The following is a 17,945-nucleotide window of genomic DNA, read 5'->3' as shown; positions in this document are numbered from 1 at the left end:
TTAATGGTTTCCTTGTAATTTCTTCTTTAGCACTTTTATTCCAAGTAAAAATGGTAAATTCTGCTTAGCAACCTGGCAACGATCAGATATTACAGGAAGATTCATTAACTTGGTGCATTAGGGGTGCACAGCTAGACTAGTCATCTCAATTCTATAGGACCAACCAAAACTCTCCGTTATCTGAGGACACTTTTCTTTGGAATTGGTATTACACGACACTATGAAACCACGTCGTCCAACCTTTTTGCTGTTTCCTTGGGGAAACCTGGGGAGTAGAATAAACTGATTTTACTGCTGCTTCATCAGACAGCTTCTCTATGTCCAGATGTATATTTCATGATGGAGGTATTTGCAAAGAGCCATGCATAAACACTCTCAAATATTCAGTGGGTTCTACAGAAGAAGGCAGATTTGATAATGTTTTGTGCAAGTACGAAGTCATTATGCAAAATGGAAAGATGTCTGATTGGACTATGGAAGGAAATTTTGTGGAATATAAAGATAAAAACTATTACTAATGAATGCGTGTGTCTAATAACTAGTGGTCAGGATTAAATGAAAAGTATTTTTTTTAATTCCAAAAGGGATTTAATTTCTCCCAAGTCTATTTTAAGTTGTTTCATATCTTTAATGAGTTTTCAGTTCAGTCTTACACCACTGTTGACCCAGAAGTACTAGAAAATAAAATTATATGGACAGGGCTATCTAAGCCAATGTGTTTGGGCTTTGACAAAAGCTGAGGAGGAGATGCCTACACAGCTCAATTTTATAGAGTTCCACATGGTTAGCTCTCACTAAAAGTGTCTTGATTACCAACTGGAGAAATATCTTGGGTTTTGTGAAGGTTTAGTGTTTGTTTTCCTTCCAGTATTAAATGACCAGTGAATACACCTGCTCACAGGACCTCTGATAGCCACTACCATCAGGTGGGAGATGTGTTAGGAACAACTTGCAGCTACAAAAGCCTTCTCATAGGGTAACTGCAGTCGATATTCATGGAAAGTGGATGGTGTACTTCAGCTATTAGAACTGTTTCTGTGGATTAAAAGGGTTTTCTTATGTTCTGCCAGCAGGCAGAAATACACAGAAAGTCCAGCAAGTCAGGGAGGATGTTTCACTAAAACACTTTAATTACAGAAGTAGCACTCAGACATCTAGAAAATGTCAAGAAACTGTTTTGAGTGTATCAAATATTTAGTTACAAGTAATTCGGTCACTGAAATCAGGGTTGGGTTTTTTTGCTGCACATCCTCCAATGGACTGAGGTTTCATGAAAGTTATTAATTATTCAAATGGAAAGTATCTTTTCATTGTACATTTTTTGCTTTGATTGCAAATATTCAAAATGTGAACAGTGTAACTTAACTGTCATTGTCCAGATAAGCTGCATGCATCTGGTCTCTAACTGGGTAAGGATACAAGCACTTTGGTCAGTGCATATTTTAAATTTGACTTGTCTGAACATTCGCATGTACAACTTTGAAAATCAATTTCCATGAATAATTGCACTTATTAAATTCCATCATTTAAATATCCACAGAAAATGAACCCCAGAGGGATGTGACCAAGGGCCCAGAGAAAGCTTTTAAAAAATTAGAACAGTTGCCAACACTTCCTACATTATTCACCCACTTTATTAGAAACCATTACAAGAAAATTACACAAAATGATGAGGCTGAAATCTTTTCCTAGTAAAAATACTGTTTTCAATAGGGATATGAATCAAAATGTGCTGCTGGCAGGAATAAGGGGAAAAAATATTTCCTAGGTGTTATGTGGACTCATCCCACCTGTTGTACATTTTCATGTGAAACCTATGCATGAGGGGTATACATTATCTTAAACGTAATATGCAAAGGCAACAATGAAGTCTGATACCTAAATAAATGATGAACTTCAGTGAGTTTTTCTCTCCCCTCCAGAGACCTCATCCCTTTTGTTCCTTGTGGCTTTCAGTGATTGCTTCCTCTTGTTCCCCAGCTCTCCTTTGCCTCGTTAGACAGAAACTGTGGAGAGGTCACCCCACTTTGCCGCAGTCCTGTCTGTGATGTATCTAGCTGAAAAATTGGGTTTTTGCAGCTTCCCGAGGTTCACTGCAGTTCTTTTTATCCTTCCTTTGTATGCTATTTTGAAGCACACTGCAAACCTGTGTATGATTTAGATTCTGGAGCGGTAGATACTTTCATTAAAGAGCAATCAGATTTGTTTGACATCAGCTGCCTTTCAGAAATCCTGCCTGACTCTTGTTTGCAGTCACTGTTTTCACATACAGGTGCCCAAACCCAATAACCCAGGTCCACACGTGGCATTATTTTACTGCTATAAGCTTGTGCTGTAGCCCTGAGAGAAATGGTGGTGAAGAGCTCCTCTGTTAAAACTAGTGTTGTGCCAGACTGAACAGGGATGCAAAATACCCTGGCACCATACGTGTGTGCATACATGCATGCCTGATCTTTTTCCTGGGAACAATTTTCTTCCTTCCGTCTTCAGACCTGCACAAAAGCACCTCCTGGACGTCTTTCCAAAGACCTTACAGTTGAGAGGTGGAGAGGAGGGATGCACGTAGGTATTGAAAGTTGGAGCTAACAGCCCGCAGGTTGGCTCAGTGGCTTTATTCCCTTCCCAGCATCAGTTGCCCTGGAAATTCCTGCCTCTGTGATCCTCCTTTGCCTGGTGGTTCCTGCCACAGATGTGCGATAGGGTTGCTGCTGTAATTACTGCTTGTTGGATATGTTCCTCCTCCTGATATTTGTGTGGACTTTGTTCCTCCTTCCTTAACGTGTTGGTGCAGCCACGGGTTGTTGCTGGCCACCTGCACGCACATCCTGTGAATATGGATCGCTGGGTACCGTTGTTATAAAATTCTGGAAATACAGTAATTTGTTGTAATTTTATGTGAAATTCTGTAATTCTAAAATCTAATCCTCAATCACTTCCTGCTATCATAAAATGAAACCGAGGCAGAGTCAGAAACAAAACCTAGCCCTTGCTTTAAGCTCAGGGCTGTTTGTCTTCTTTGTGGCCAGGTTGTAGAGAAGATGGTAGCTTCACCTGAGGTTGTGGTATGTCAGTGTTCAGTGGTGAAACCTTTGTGGTAAGACAGAACTAATGATAAACTGTCTGACCTACTCTCTAGACTATTTATTTTACCCAACTTTACAAGTTTAACTGAGTCACCCGAGTTTGAGCCATATCAGCCCGTGTCACTTCTCTAGTCCATCAAGCAGGAAAAGACCACAGCAAGAAAAGTCATCTGACTTTTCCTCCCTGTTGACCATGGTGGATGTCCGTAACAGTAACTTACCCATGGTGTGCATTTGCACATCAGGATTTGCTGTTCTAGAGCTGATGATGAAATTCCAAAGATCTTTGCACCTTCAGTCTGCTGCTAATGATCAACTGAAAATGCGTTCTGTTTAGTACTCACTGGTTTTGGATCAGAGTCAGATATCGAAGTCTCTTTAGGTATCCTATTAGACACTTCTCCTTTGCAATCCTAAATACTTTTAAAACTGCTTGAGAGTCCCAGGCTTGGAAGCAACGGATGATCTGCTTAAGTAGGTCACCCATAAGGGAAGGATGGAGACTTACATGCTCACAGAGTGGCCTGCTTTTTAATGCCTTTCCTCTTGATAATGCAAGTGTAACACCGGTATGCACGACTCATGGCAGCTTTGCCTCACATTTCGGGTACTTAATTGATTACTTCGTTCAAGCAGAACTTTTTTAATGCCTGAATCAGCCTGTACCCAAGCTCTTACAGCACTTGTCTGAGTAGCACACTTTAGCTACTGAATAAATCACTTCAAAAACATGAAGAAAAGTACTCAGTCTTTCATAATAGTGATTGAGAACTTTATTCTGTGTGATGATCATCTTGAATACATCTATATAGAGGTAACACTTGTACTCTAGAATGAATTAAATAGAGTGATTTTCTCATGACTGAGTGGTCATATTGCCTTGGAGACGCTCTCCACAGGTGCAGAAGAATATAAGAATATCCAGAGACTTAAGTTTTGTCAGTGAAGGATTTGTTGTATTTTCTCTCTGCAGTGTATGAAAGATACTTGATGTCAGTCTCATAAATTTCAGGAGCAAGCATCCCCTGCTCTCATTCAGCCTTTTCTGTGACAGAGAAATCAGTGCTTGACTGACTCTCAAATTAATAATTCTAACAAGGAGACCCACTTATAGTGAATCACTTAGTTTTCTTGTCTTTTTTTTTTTTTTTTAAAATTAATAATTTTAATTTTTTTTCTTGTGATTATAAATGGCAAGGTTGTTGGCTGATAAATGGTATTTTTAACAATATTGGAAAATTCATAGGTGCCGATTCTGATCTTTTATGCCTAAGAAGTCACGATTTCTGTACTGATCCAACTCAGAAGGCGTTAAGCATAATAATGAACTGACTGGGCTCATGTCCATGGAGCTTTGTATTAAAGCCTACTCATGAAATAAATGTTTAAAAGCAAAGGGAAGAAGTATGCCAAGGAGATTTACCATTTACCAATTATGCAAACATAAATGCCCAAATATCTGAAACACCTCACTAGCTGTAATAATTTGCATAAAACTTTCAGTAGATCATAAAGCTGTATTTTTAATTAATGTATTGGAAAAGTGAAACATGGTAACTTTATCATAGCATATTCCAATACGTTAACAACATGGAATAATTCTGCAGCTGATGACAGGGTTTGCACCATGTGAGACAGTGGTGGGAGTTGCGGATTTGAAAACCTGAGACTCAGTTTTAAGATGGTCAGAAAAAGTAATTCCTCTTGCGTCTGTAATAATACTTCCATCTCTACAGTGCCTTAAGTCTTTCCTTGAGAAAATGTGTATTAAAATGACTGTTTTACAGATATTCAAGCCATTTAAAAACTAAATATGATGAGAAAGCTGCACTACAGTCCAGAGTCTTACAGAAATGTGGACTTTCTTCTTCAGGGCACATCCCTTCCTCATCCCCCCTTATGTACGCGAGAACAGAAAAACAAGGTGTAATTTTAAAGAGTTTTTAAGTACAGTTGTCTTTATGTGACCTAAGAAAAAGATACATTCACCTCCCCGAGTGTGTAGGAATTCATATGCACCCTCTTGAAAGAGTTTGATTGGGAAGCTGGAGTGCACATCTTGAAATATTATTTTCATGTCTCTTTTTAACTTGAACCTTTGATCATGCTGGCACAGCAATGAAAGCAAAGTGCATAATATGAAGCAAAATCTAGCAAAGACTTTTCAAAGTTACTCCCTCTCCTCCCATAAAGCCTGAAGCTACACACATCTGAAAATTTTAAGCTCCGAAGAGAAAATCTAATGACTATGAGCAATTTCTGCTTAATTAGTAGTTGGGAGAATTAGAGCTACCATATGAATAGTAAGAACGTATTAGCAACTCACACTGGTAAGTCATTTTATACTGCTGGAGGGGGCTGCACGGTCTCCCTTGGTCTATATGGACCAGTGCAAGGGGCTCTATATGGCACGGTGAGAGGTTGGCAGCTGGGGTGGTCTTGTCTTGGTGTACCTTGAGGCGAGTGTTGTTGTTCAGGTGATGCACCCGTGTTCTGGATGGCACAGATGTTAAACTCTAGAGATCCCTGCACTATTCAAGGAATAGAATTTTAAAAGAAATCAACAATTACAAGTGACAAGGAATGAAGATAAAGCTTTTAGATCTGAATTTATATTTTAACAAACACACCAGTAGGAATACAAAAGGTTCCATCAAATTCACCTTCTTCTTAACTGCAGATCAGGAGAGAAAGAAGGTTCGTCATTTTCTTTAATCTTTGCAGATGACAGTTGTGGAATATAACAAAGACATGAAAGGGAACAAAAAAGCTTTTTAATGTAATTTTGGGTTGTTTTCTTCACTTTGCATTTTTAATACAAAATGGAGCAGTGAAAATCAAACAAAAATATGTTAAATTTTATGCATCTCACTGTTTCTCTCATAGATCACATTAAAGAAAAACACTAACAAGTAAAGGCACTTTGAAACTCCAGAGACTGTTCATTTTCTTTCTTGCCTTTCAAAACTGACTGTCATTTAAAGAATGCTGCCATTTCTGCAAATACGTCCTGCAACAATTTTCTTTCATTTCTTCCTGACTTTGCTTTCTTACAGAGTATGGGGAAATTGCGCCCAAGCAAAGGGTCAGTTTGTGATCCATGCATTATTTATATCATGAACAGATCTTGTGTAAGTCCCCAACTCAGAATTTGTGTGGATTTTAAGAGTGTCCTTGTGTTAAAGTGAATTTTAGCCTGCCCATATAACTACATGTAAAAATCCACTCTTACACTTCACTCTGGCTGACTTTCTGTAAGGCATTTTAGTTTGTTTACGCCTCAGTTCTCCAGCTGTAAAAAATAGCTAAACAGGCTTCCCTGACACAATGTTTAACATCTATTGACAACAGATGGAATGGAAGAGCTGAATATTTCCCTCCTTCATTGGTAAAAAACAGAATGACTAATAAGAACTCTTAATCCCAAATTATAATATAAATAATACAGATAGTCAAGAAATCTTTTTTAATCAACCAAAAAAAAAAAAAAATGGAAGCTTTATTGCAAGGCTTAGTTTTCAGGGAAAAGGGACAGATACAACACTATGCTGAGCCTTCTGGGGTGTCACTGATCTCTCAGTCACGGATGCCAAGGAGATCAAAACAGCTAAGAGACCCAGGCCTATAGATGCACATTTACTTGGATGAAAGACTTATTTTTTGTACAGGAAAACATAACCTTTCCTCATGGTGCAACTTTCATTATTATCTTTTCTGTACGACCGCCTGAAGAAACCTTGACCACACACAAGTTAACCTTCCTGGTACATTAATGCCGTTTGCCCTGATGTTGGGAGGCATCTCGAGTCACAGTTGTTCATTTTTTATTCATTTGTCCATATGTCTTACATTTCATTTTCTACTAAACTACTTAACTTTTCCTGAGTTTGGCTGCATTTGTAACATCAATAACAAATGTATGTGATACTCATAGGGATTTTTTTGTTGTTTCGCATCCCTACTGACATGGAGTGCACTGAGCTTGCAATGCACCACGGGAGTTGTAAAGGTTCACATGTCCACAGGAGACAAGACCTATTTCTAAGCATGTTTAAATTACACTACTTGCTTAAAAAAAGCCCTGCACACTTTGTTATAATGCACACAGGACATAGCTCACAAGAGAAATCAGCAAGCAGGCGTAATATATGATGAGGTGACATTTTAGAAACAACTGTAAATACAGATTTGCTGTTTCTCTCCTGAACTACATTAAAATAAAAGCATTTAACAGATTCTCATTGTAAATTCTCTTTGCTCCGTTGAACACTTTCCCCAGTGTTTTAGAAGTTAAATGTTTCCAGAATCAGCCAGAGCATCTATAAATGTAGAGGCACCCCCAGACTAGTGAGGCGCACCGTTGCCAGCCAGCTGCAGCAGGGTGGTTTGGTGCCATGACCTTCACGGGCTCACTGCAAGGTCGTGCGCTGCCCGCGGTGCGCTCACCCAAAGGCTCCAAGGTGGCTCTGTGGTGGCTTCTCGGGGTGATGTGCCGAGAGGTGCCTTGCCAAGGACGCAGCCTGTGAGAAGACAAGGAGGTCCAGTCGCTGAAGGGTGCTGCTGGAGCTCACACTGCAGCAGAGCAAGGCAAACCCTCAGGTGTTGCTACCTAACCGAATTTTTGGAAGGTGACCGGAGTCGTAGCTTGTCAGCCAAAGAGCTAGGGCATAGCCTCACCCGTTGTAACAGATTCAACAGCGAGATTGGCTTAAAAGTTGCAGGTCAGGTTATATTCATTTGAAATGAAGATGTGTAGGACCCCCTCTGTCCCTCATCCCTCACATCTCCGTGAAGCAGATGGGCAGAACTGCGCTCCTCAGGGACATTTTTCAATTAAATATAAGATATATTTTAAGCATGTCTGCATATTAACATATCTTTATTATTTGTGCTACAGTAGCTCCCAGAAGTTCAAGATGAGATTGAGGTTTCATTGTCCGGTTAATGTAGAAACATATTCTAAGATTCTACTTCAAAGACCTTAAGGGCAAAAGACTAAATAAAATTTAAAATAATAATAAAAAAATTGATACTGCGGGAACTGAAGACAGGAAAATATGGTCACTTGTCCATCATTTCTTGATGAGCTTGTGACATTCACTGATGTGAATCCAAGTTCCTATTGTTCTCTTATATTCATTCTCAAAACAAATGTTTTGGTATGAATTGGGCTTTAACATTCAGGTTGGAATTTCCCCAAGCCAAAAGTTTCTGTTTGTGATTCCTCAGTCAGCAATCTACATTGCTCTTTCCTTTTCGCATGGAAAAAAATGTGCTGAATTTCTGAAACTTATATTTTGTGCTTTCCACTCACAAAGAATATATTAGGTCCATCTTCTGTAACCTTGGAAAAGGCATTCTTGAATTTTACAGCATTGGGTAAGTTTATCTTTATTGAACAAAGTTCTTTTCAGTTATTATGGATTGTTCAGTTTACTGGAAGATGTAATATATGCTAATTTTGTTGTGTTATAGCAAAGATCATTCACTGGTAGGTCTCTTACTTCATTAAAAGCAAATCATGAGCTCCTTGTTATTCATTTTAGCCTTTCTGATAGTGATTCCTTTCCAAATTACCTGATACATTCGATGAAATAATATCATAGAAATTATCTCCTCATCCACCACTGAAATGCAGCTATTGCTGATGTACAAAGTTCCTAGAAGAAATCAAATAAAGCTGTTTTTCTCTAGCTGACAACATAGGAGAAACTCATTTGGGGAATTTCACCATGATAGTGGAATATTGATAGTTAAATTTGCTAATATGATTAAAATATGCTTTTCTTTTTTTTTTTTTTTTTGTTGTGGATTTCATTTCCCTAGATTGTGTTAAAATCTGCTTTTAAGCTTTGCTCTCCAGGGCAAGTGTATTTTGTCTAAGAAGTGGAATACATCACTTATTGTTTCTTTTAATGGAGTTTAATCTGCTGGCCATTAGGCGCCCAGTGGATGTTTGTAAAATCAGAGTCAAGGCATCTTTCTTTTTGCATGATGGTGTGCATCCGTTGCTTGAGGGTAGATTCTGCAAAGAGGAGGCCAAATCACCCCCTGGGCTTCTGACTCCCAGGCAAGACACCACTGATGCTCTAATGTCATATGTGCCACTGTTTATTATGCCCAGATATCTGACTAGCCCTGACCGGGCAGCTCTCAAAGCACAAATTTATTTAGATGTCAGCTAAATGCAGAATGTTTTCTCCAGTGTCTGACCCAGTCACCCTCCCTTGTGAAGAGATTCCTCCTGAGTTGGCAGCAGAACCCCTCTGATTCCCTCTTGATCTGTCTCACACAGCAGGATCTCCAGCAGCAGCTCCGCCTGCTTTGGGCTTCTTCGTTGCGAGTTGAAATCTTCATTGTAAAATGTTCTTTGGGCTCATTAATGCATGAAGGGTGGCTTCCATTCTCCTGGGAGCGTTCCCCAGCCCTGGCAGTCTGGACAACCACAGCCCTGGCTGCAACCCTCTGTTTTGGGTCCAGGTTACAGAGATATACTAAATCTTACTGTAATATCGGAAGTGATTTTCTCTCTTGATTTCTCAGAATTCCGTAACCCTTGTCTGCAGAGTTTATACTTCGATTTTATATTTGTCCTATAGATAGATTACTTTTTCCTGGCAATAAACTGTTACTAGGTCTAGGAACTGATCCTGCCACTACAGTATCATGTTTTCACAAACTCAGACAGGAGTAAACGAGGCGGTTCTCTGGGTGCTTTTTCAGTTAATTGTGAATGATGGCTTCTCTGCCCTTTAGAGGGTCTTTCAGCATCAGTGGCAATGGCAGGACATACAGGGCATAGACATAATTCTCTTGAAGACCTTTTCTAGCAGGTCATTTCCTACAGGAGTTACTCTGCTTACAACAAAATCTATCACTTGTGTTTCCACTCCTTTCATTGCTAATAAAGGGACGACAGTCTGCTTTTGGCAAAGGAAAGAGTGAGAGCAACAGAGAAGACAGAAGTGTCCTCTGTCAGCAGCTGGCTTAGAACTTCCTCCTCAGCTCAGCATCAAAACCAGGTTCCTTCTCTCATCACGTTTGCATAAGCAGGTATTAATTATCACAGAATGACTTAGGTTGGAAGGGATCCATCCCTCAAGTCGTATGGTCCAAGTCTTTCTTTAAGCAGGGACAGCCTGGAAGGTAGCTCTGGGTCACAGCAGCATCATCTGCAGCTGACTTCTGAGCACCTTCAAGGATGGGTGTTCCACAGCCTCTCTGGGCCCCTGCCTCAGTGCTTGAGAATCCTTCTATTTATTTTTTTTTTCCTAGTAACTAATAGGAGTTTCTCTTGCTGCAATTTCCACCCTGTCCTTTTACTGCATGATATTATCAGACTTCATCAGTTTTGACAAAATATCTTTGTTTCCACTTTGTCTACAGGGAGGCCATAGCTCCTCATGATGGATACCTTACTGCTGTCTCTTCCATCCCAAGGGTAGACTTCTGTAGCCTACAGTTCAAAACAGCTTAGTAATGGTGAAAAAAGTAAAAAAAAAAAAAAAAAAAAAAAGCACAAATGATTCTTTTGGTTAGGATCAGGAAAGGCACTGACAAAGGCATTAGGAGAAGATTATTGAACATATAACTTATCTTTATTGCTATTTTATTAGCTGCATTACATTAGAAGAAATTCAGATGTTCTTAAGCTCAAGACAGTAGCTCTGAGTGTTATGATGGGATTGAGCAATGTTTTCATGATGATCAGGACTCCCCACTTTAGCTTCAGCTCTCCCAGGGTACCAATCTGCAGGTCCACCGTGTCACATAATTATTAAAATGGGAGGTGAGAAGAGGACTTCAGAATGAATTTTTATTTGAGAAGGAAAGGAGATGATCTGGAAAATCAGCTGAGTACACTACCTTCTTTCCAACGCTGTAGTTTAAGGTGATGAGCTTTCCTTGGATTGGGTTTCACATCCAGTTGTCAAGCATTTAGTTTATAGTTTAAAGAGAAACACAATTTAAAGGTAAAATTAAATTATATGTGAAAACTCAACATTTGTCAAAAGACCCCATGTAATGGCTGCAGGTATGTCACAATTTTGCCCTCTTAAAGAAGAAGACAACTGTGGTATCTTGAATGAGTTGGTATTTGTTGATTTTCTCTCCAGTAATAACATCGGACAGCAGAATAAATTGATTTTGTTCATGCTTAGTTTGAACTTCTTGTCTTTTTTTAAGTTGAACTGCAGAACACAACTTTATTTCCAGAGTGTGTTTCACACCAACACTGACATGGGGATTCTTGGCTGATGCTCTAATTAAAGCTGAATTCTTTGCTCAGCTTCTTCAAAGGCAAGAGAAAATTTCTTCTACCAGAAAACAAAGCATATAATTCTCTCCTCCTGCTCCAGAATAGCAAATGCAAATGGTAACTTCATTGTTACAGGGTTTTGTTCCTCACCATGATGAATGAGAGTCGATGGAGAAAAATTGAAAATTTACCTGTGAATTTTTGCAGCTCCACTGCAATTGTTATCTCAAATTCCCCGTTTCTCTGTTTCTTTGCGTTGTTTCTGCAAGGAGCACTAATGATCTTTCTGTTCCATTCGCTGCTGTGCTTATTAGTAGGTTTACACTAAAAAGATTTCTTAATTTGAACTCGTCAGTGGCACTTTGCCAAAAAGAGCACCAGAACGACCCTGTAAGTGTTATTAATATACAATGCAGTTCAAAAAGCAACTGTCTGCCACGTGACAATATTAGTACTTTTCCACTTTTTCATTGTATGGAATAAACTGAACTCTAATACTGTGTTCAAACACTGTACCATGGCAAATTACCTTTTGCCATCTTATCTAAGAGGAGACTGAAGCAATTATTTATTGCTCCAGTTAGCAGCAGCTCAAATTAACCACCTGATTTTTTTTTTTGTGTTTTTAACAGAGAGCTACAGATTGCATCCACATCCCAATCTTAGCTCATTTTTGTAAATGAAACCTTGCCCAGCCTAGTTACAAATGTAAATCATATGTCAGTCTGTTCAATTTATAAAATTTGATGGACTATATATTGTGCTATATGGGCAGTTGTAATGAAGTATGCGCTATATAGTCTCCATTTTTAAATTTTCCATGAACTTATCACATTTTTCTACCTAATTTATCAATTTCTGTGAGTATATTTTTCATGATCAAATTAATAGCAAATCACTCATTTTGCTTATCATTGGGAATTCACAATTTATTTTGATTAGACACGACAGTTCTATGGAGTTCGTGGGGTTTTGACAGTAGTTTCTAGAATCAGGTTTCTCAAGTAATCTTTCACATTTAAAAAATCAGTGTTCAGGGTGACATTTTTTTCTGACTAATGCCTCGTTATTCAAAATTTAAACCAAGTGAAGTCCAGACATCTCTGCTCTGGCCATAATCAGTGGAGATACATACCAACCCTTAGAGTCTGATTCATCTTATCTGTCTTAAATATCTGTCTCAGCATGCGATGAATTATTCTACAGAGGTGCTTGTCTCTTCAGTCACAGTAGGGACAGCCCTTATAAACTAAACCATGTGCCTAATTTACAGAAAGCAATAAGATTAATCCACTGTCTGTCTCTATATGTCCACTTCATTATAGCCACCGAGTTCACTGCTGGTAATAGCAAATACCTGGTATGTCTCAAAGTCCTAAAACTTCATCTTTTGGTATTCTTCCCTGCATTTCCCAAAGTCTACCCTAATGAATGGTCTGCATTAACCCCTTGCATCACTCTGCCAGACCTCTTTCAAAACTCTTAAGAAGGCACAGCAGCTGGGACATGGGTAGAAGGAAGAGATGGAGTCGGGCTACACTGTGAATATGAATTTCTTTGCCTTCTGCAGAAAATACTGAATGTGACATTATTAAACTCTCAGCTAAATAATGACTTCATGTCTCAATAAATAAATCTTTGTGTGGAATCTGGAGAGCTACAACACTTAGGTAAATTAGAAATTAAAAGTAGTATGCTAATATAGAGTGGAAATCATATGAAAATATATACTACATCTCTGTGAATACAAAATAATTTCCTTATGACTAATGATATTACAGTGAGTACCAACTGAATTAATAACCATACAATACCTAGTGCAGGGAGTTATTAATGCACCAGTCATTCATTTGGCAATTTTTAAAGTTTAGCTCTTTTGCAATAGAAGCACAAAAGTCACCTGAATATTAAACAAATATGTCACTGTTTCTTCTGGATGTAAAATTAAGTACAAAATATGTGTATGGAAAGGATATTAGTAACAATATGCAATAAGTACTTAAAGATTATTTACTTATTTCAGATTCACTGTAATAATATTAATCATGCTGAGCTGATTTGGTGTTAATGTAGATGAAATATGTAATTCTGCAGCAGGTCTTTTGCAATGTCACATTAATAAATGCCTTCTCACATACAAACATTTGTTATTTTTTGGTAAGGAACTTTGAGGAGGCAGTTCCCAACTTTGGCAGGTATATGAGCACCCAGTGCAATTTTCCTCTATAGAAATAGAATTAATAGCTAAAAAAAGAAAGAAAAAAAACAACAACAACAACAAAAAAACCCAACCAACAAAAACAAACAAACAAAAAAAAAACAAAACAAAAAAACAAAACAAAAAAAAAAAACCAAAAAACACTAAGAGGGGAGAATGAAACAATTCACAGGGAAAAGTCAGGAAAATGAATTTCCTTGTTTTTCTCATAAATCAGTTGCAAAAAACAGCGTGGAACTCATGTGCTCATTTCATTTTGTTTTCATATAGGGATATATTTAGAGTAGCCCCCTCGTAAACCAGAACACACAAACCAGGGCAGCATGTCCATGCATCCAGAAATTAATTCCTGTGTATTATTTGTTTTTTGCCACATCCTTCATATTTATATCAGAGCATTAGGAGTTCTCAGCGAGGTAAAAAGTGGTCAAATGGCTATTACCAGCGTAATTCTGACATCAAGAAATTAGGGAGGGAGAATTTTTACCCAGCGTCCAGAAAGGGGTTGCAGGGGTGAATGAACTCAGCTGGGCTGGGTTCACGAGTCCCACCCCAGCCATGCTGGGAGAGCTGGAGGCGGGCGGTTCGTTGGTAAGAATTTCGGGATACGTGTTGCTGGTGACCCTCAACCATCTCCTCCCTGGGGATGGCAGGGTGTCCTCACGAGGGGCTACGTGCCACGGCCCCGGCTCCCCCAGCCCCGTCCAGCAGCGTGCTGGGCTCCGGCACCCCGCAGCATCCCTTGGCGCCGGGGAGCTCCACATGTAGCGCCGCACGCCCCAGCCTTCCTGTGCTCGGGCTGTGGGTCAGGAGTTAGGGATGATGCACATGAAGTTAGTTCCATCTTTCTTATGCTGTCCTGGTTTTGGCTGGGGTAGAGTTAAGTTTTCTTCTCAGTAGGTGGAATAGCGCCGTGCTTTGGATTCCCCGTGGGATTTGGGGTGAGCAGAACGCTGGTAACACGCTGATGGTTTCAGCTGTTGCTGCGAGACCGAGGGCTCTCCACCTCCCCGTGTCCTGCCCGTGCGCGGGTGCACAAGGAGCTGGGAGGGAGCACGGCCAGAGCACCGGCCCCAAACTGGGTACTGGGATGTTCCACACCGTGTAACGTCGTGCTCAGTATAGAAAGGAGGGGCGGCCGGGAAGGGGGGGTTCTCTCTCGCTGCCGGGATGGCGACGGCGGGATCTTGGTATTTCGGGATGGCTGGCCGGGGTCGGGCTGGGTGTCGGTCGGTGGGTGGTGAGCGATCGCGTCGTGCACTGCCCGCCTGGACTGTCTGCTGTTGGCATTGGTTTATTCTAGTTCAATTATTGAACTGTTTTTATCTCGACCCACGAGTCTCCCTTTACCCCTCCAGCTCCCTCCTCCATCCCCGGGCAGGGGAGGGCGGGCGAGCGGCTGCGTGGGGTTGGGCTGAATATAAATCACGACATATGCAAAAAAGGTGGAGCTGCAGGTGTCTCAAAGGAGAACTTGAGCTCACTATTGATGGAGGTAGCACCAGGAGACTGAGATAAATAAAGCATCTGGAAGGGAGACAAAAGCGATGGGCAGCAGTTTTGCTCAGCACTTACTTTGCACAGGCATTTGCTTAAACTTTATTCTCTTGTTTTTCAGGAAATTACTTGCCCATTTTGCATCCCAGATCTGACTCTAACAGTGTGTGCTTTGTTTTGCCTTATTTGTTTTCTCCTGCAGAGCCCAGTTCCCATTACGTGATTTCCTTAAAGGCCTTTAACAACGCAGGAGAAGGGGTGCCTCTGTACGAAAGTGCGACCACCAGGTCAATGACAGGTGAGTTGCAAATGCCGGTTCATAACCTGCTCCCCGTCAGTAAGCATTCACCTTAGTAAGGTGCACACTAGGCAAAATGTTTTAGTCAAGGCCATGGAAGAAAAGAGCTCTGCAACCTCCAGGCTCTTGCTAAAATAAATCAGCTTAATTTTCCAATTTATTGTAACTACAGAGATAGAATGAATTATTTACCCTTTCCAGAAATTGGCTGTATAAATTCAGTGGGATGCTCACAAGTGCTTGCTCCTCAGTGCGGGTTGGCTTGGGAGAAGCATGACTCCCAAACAATTTAAATATTTAAAGATCGGGGCAGAATAGTGGTGAATAGCTTAGCTGAATTAAGTCCAGAAGAAATTATTTTTGTTTCCTTCATTTTTAAAGCAGTTTAAATTAAAAGGAATTAGCTAAAAACACAGTCATCATGCACATCTACAAAAGCATGTAAAGGGGTTGCAAAAGGTGAAGGAACATATAGATGAGATGTCACTGGCAGGATAAGGCTCATCAAAGGGATTACCCAGAGGGAATGGAGCAGGGTGCTTTTAGGCAGCTGTTTTTCACAGATGCATTGCTAGGATGCTAGCAAAACTATAAAATCAGAATTATTCTTATGTACACTGTCTTCTAGACTGCCTTGTGGTTTTTCTGGTGTGTGTGTGGGACTGACAAGGGGTTAAAAGAACAGAACTGAGGAAAAAAAAAAAAAAAAGTAAAAAATCAAAAAAAAAAAAAAAAGTGTTTTTCCTCTGTTTTCCCATCATTTGGTGAAGTTTTTTCTCGTGTTTCACCCATGGTGTTCAGAGCTGCCTGGAAGGGGAGCTGTGTCACTGAGAGCAAAACCAATCACTGACGCTGGCTTGGGTGGACCATGAGGAATAAATCAACCAAATGGCACTTCTGTGGTTCTACAAGGAAAAACATCTTTTATCCATATGGTTTTGTGAAGTATTCCCATAAGAAATCTTGGAAAGTCAGAAGGGAAAAAGAAAAAAAAAAAAAAAAAAAAAAAAAAGAGATTAATTACACAATCAAGGACAACTGTAACAAGCTACATTAGATATAATAAGTGTCAGGGAACTTCTGGCTCAAAATTATTAATCTTTCTTCTTGTCTGGAGTCTACTGAGGTCATTCTTGCTGAGTGTGTGTCTTGTAAAATACTTTTCAGTGTGTTTGCCTCAGGATCCGCATATACTTTTATTTTCAAGTTTTTTGTTCCCTGTTGATTCTATTTAAAAATCACACTGCTGGCCTGTGGGATTTGATTTTATGTCTGTATATAACCTTTAATAAATGAAACAATATCCAGGTGTAAAAAAGATAATTCAGGCTTGGGCTCTGTTTTGGTGAACTGACCCAGTGATCATCTATGAGCAGTCCATCTCAGTGCTTCTCTCTTATTGCTGAGAGACATCCGTACCCAGAGCTTCCCACCACCTCCCACCCACGGGATGCAGCCTCTGAAAGGAGCCAGTCATTCATGGAGAAACATCTCAAAAAAGAATTTTAGCAAATCAGGAAAGCAGAGGAACTGTGTTCCCCAAGCAGCAGATGAGCTGATGCACCCTAGCCACCAAAGAAAAACTAAAAGCTGCGTCTTTGTGTGTGCATTTAACATATATGTAGAAATACCTTGGTGTCTGTTTGTGTGGATATGATGTGCAAACTAAAGTTATAGAACATGCAATATTTGCAAAACAAATGCAAAGAAAGTAAGAAGCTATTTTCTGGGAAGAGGTTGCAATTTTCAAATGACAGATGTCCACGAGTAAATAATAGCAAATGAAACCTTGGTGGAAAATGGAGGCAGTATTTAGGCACCTATTTTCAGCCACCAGTGGATTATAGACATTTCTCTCTTCCTCGGGTAGGTAGTGACATGTTTCAGAAACTGAATTTTCTTGATTGAGTCTGACCATTTACTTTGCTAAACCCAGCCTCTCTTCATAATCTCCTCTATAGCAGGACTTCAGTTTTCAGTATGGGAAAGAAAAGCAGAAAGGAAGTTCAGTATTTGCTAAAATATCAACTCAGCTCCAGTAACATCAACTTCCATCATAAGTTTGTAAAAAAACCTCAACATAAACAGGTATTGCTCACCTTCCAAAATTTACAGCCAATTCTTACGGAAAACTTCAGTTCAGAAAAAGAAACTGTTAACTTTCAATTTTCAGAAGCTCCATTCACCAGGTTGGGGCCAAAAAGAGATTCAGCTGCCCATCCCTTCCCGTGTGGATCATGTGTTTGAGTTTTGGATCATTACAACAAAACTAAAGTTATTTCATTTCCTTCAACACTCATTTTCAAGCTTCTTAGAAAGCAGCTTTTGATGAAAGAAGCAACACAAGAAGCAGGTTGAACCTAATAGCTTATCATACATTTTAAACATCCTTGTATCCTCTGTTTTCCTTCTGAAGGCTGTGACCTCCTGAAGTTCTGAATAAGAATTACAAAACCATAAAACAAGATTGATCAAAGAGTGTCAGGAGCTGGAATTGCACATGGAGCAGACAAACTGTAGCAACTGTCAGTAAGGAAATACTGGAGTCATTTATGCTTTGATTAATTAATTATCACATTATTTTAGGGG

General features: G+C 39.7%; 1 protein-coding gene across 1 annotated transcript in view; it reads left to right on the top strand.

Annotated features, from left to right (window-relative positions):
- DCC (DCC netrin 1 receptor) overlaps positions 1 to 17,945 on the top strand; it is a 592,838-nt gene that overhangs the window by 499,831 nt on the left and 75,062 nt on the right. The window contains exon 16 of the mRNA XM_042804693.1: positions 15,261 to 15,356. Coding sequence (XP_042660627.1) covers positions 15,261 to 15,356 — 96 coding nt within the window. The remainder of the gene's footprint in view (positions 1 to 15,260; positions 15,357 to 17,945) is intronic.

Source organism: Tyto alba, unplaced genomic scaffold (assembly GCF_018691265.1).
Source record: "Tyto alba isolate M040663 unplaced genomic scaffold, T.alba_DEE_v4.0 Super-Scaffold_42, whole genome shotgun sequence".
NCBI lineage: Eukaryota > Metazoa > Chordata > Aves > Strigiformes > Tytonidae > Tyto > Tyto alba.
Note: the sequence above shows the minus strand (reverse complement) of the source record. Positions and strands in the feature narration are given on the sequence as shown.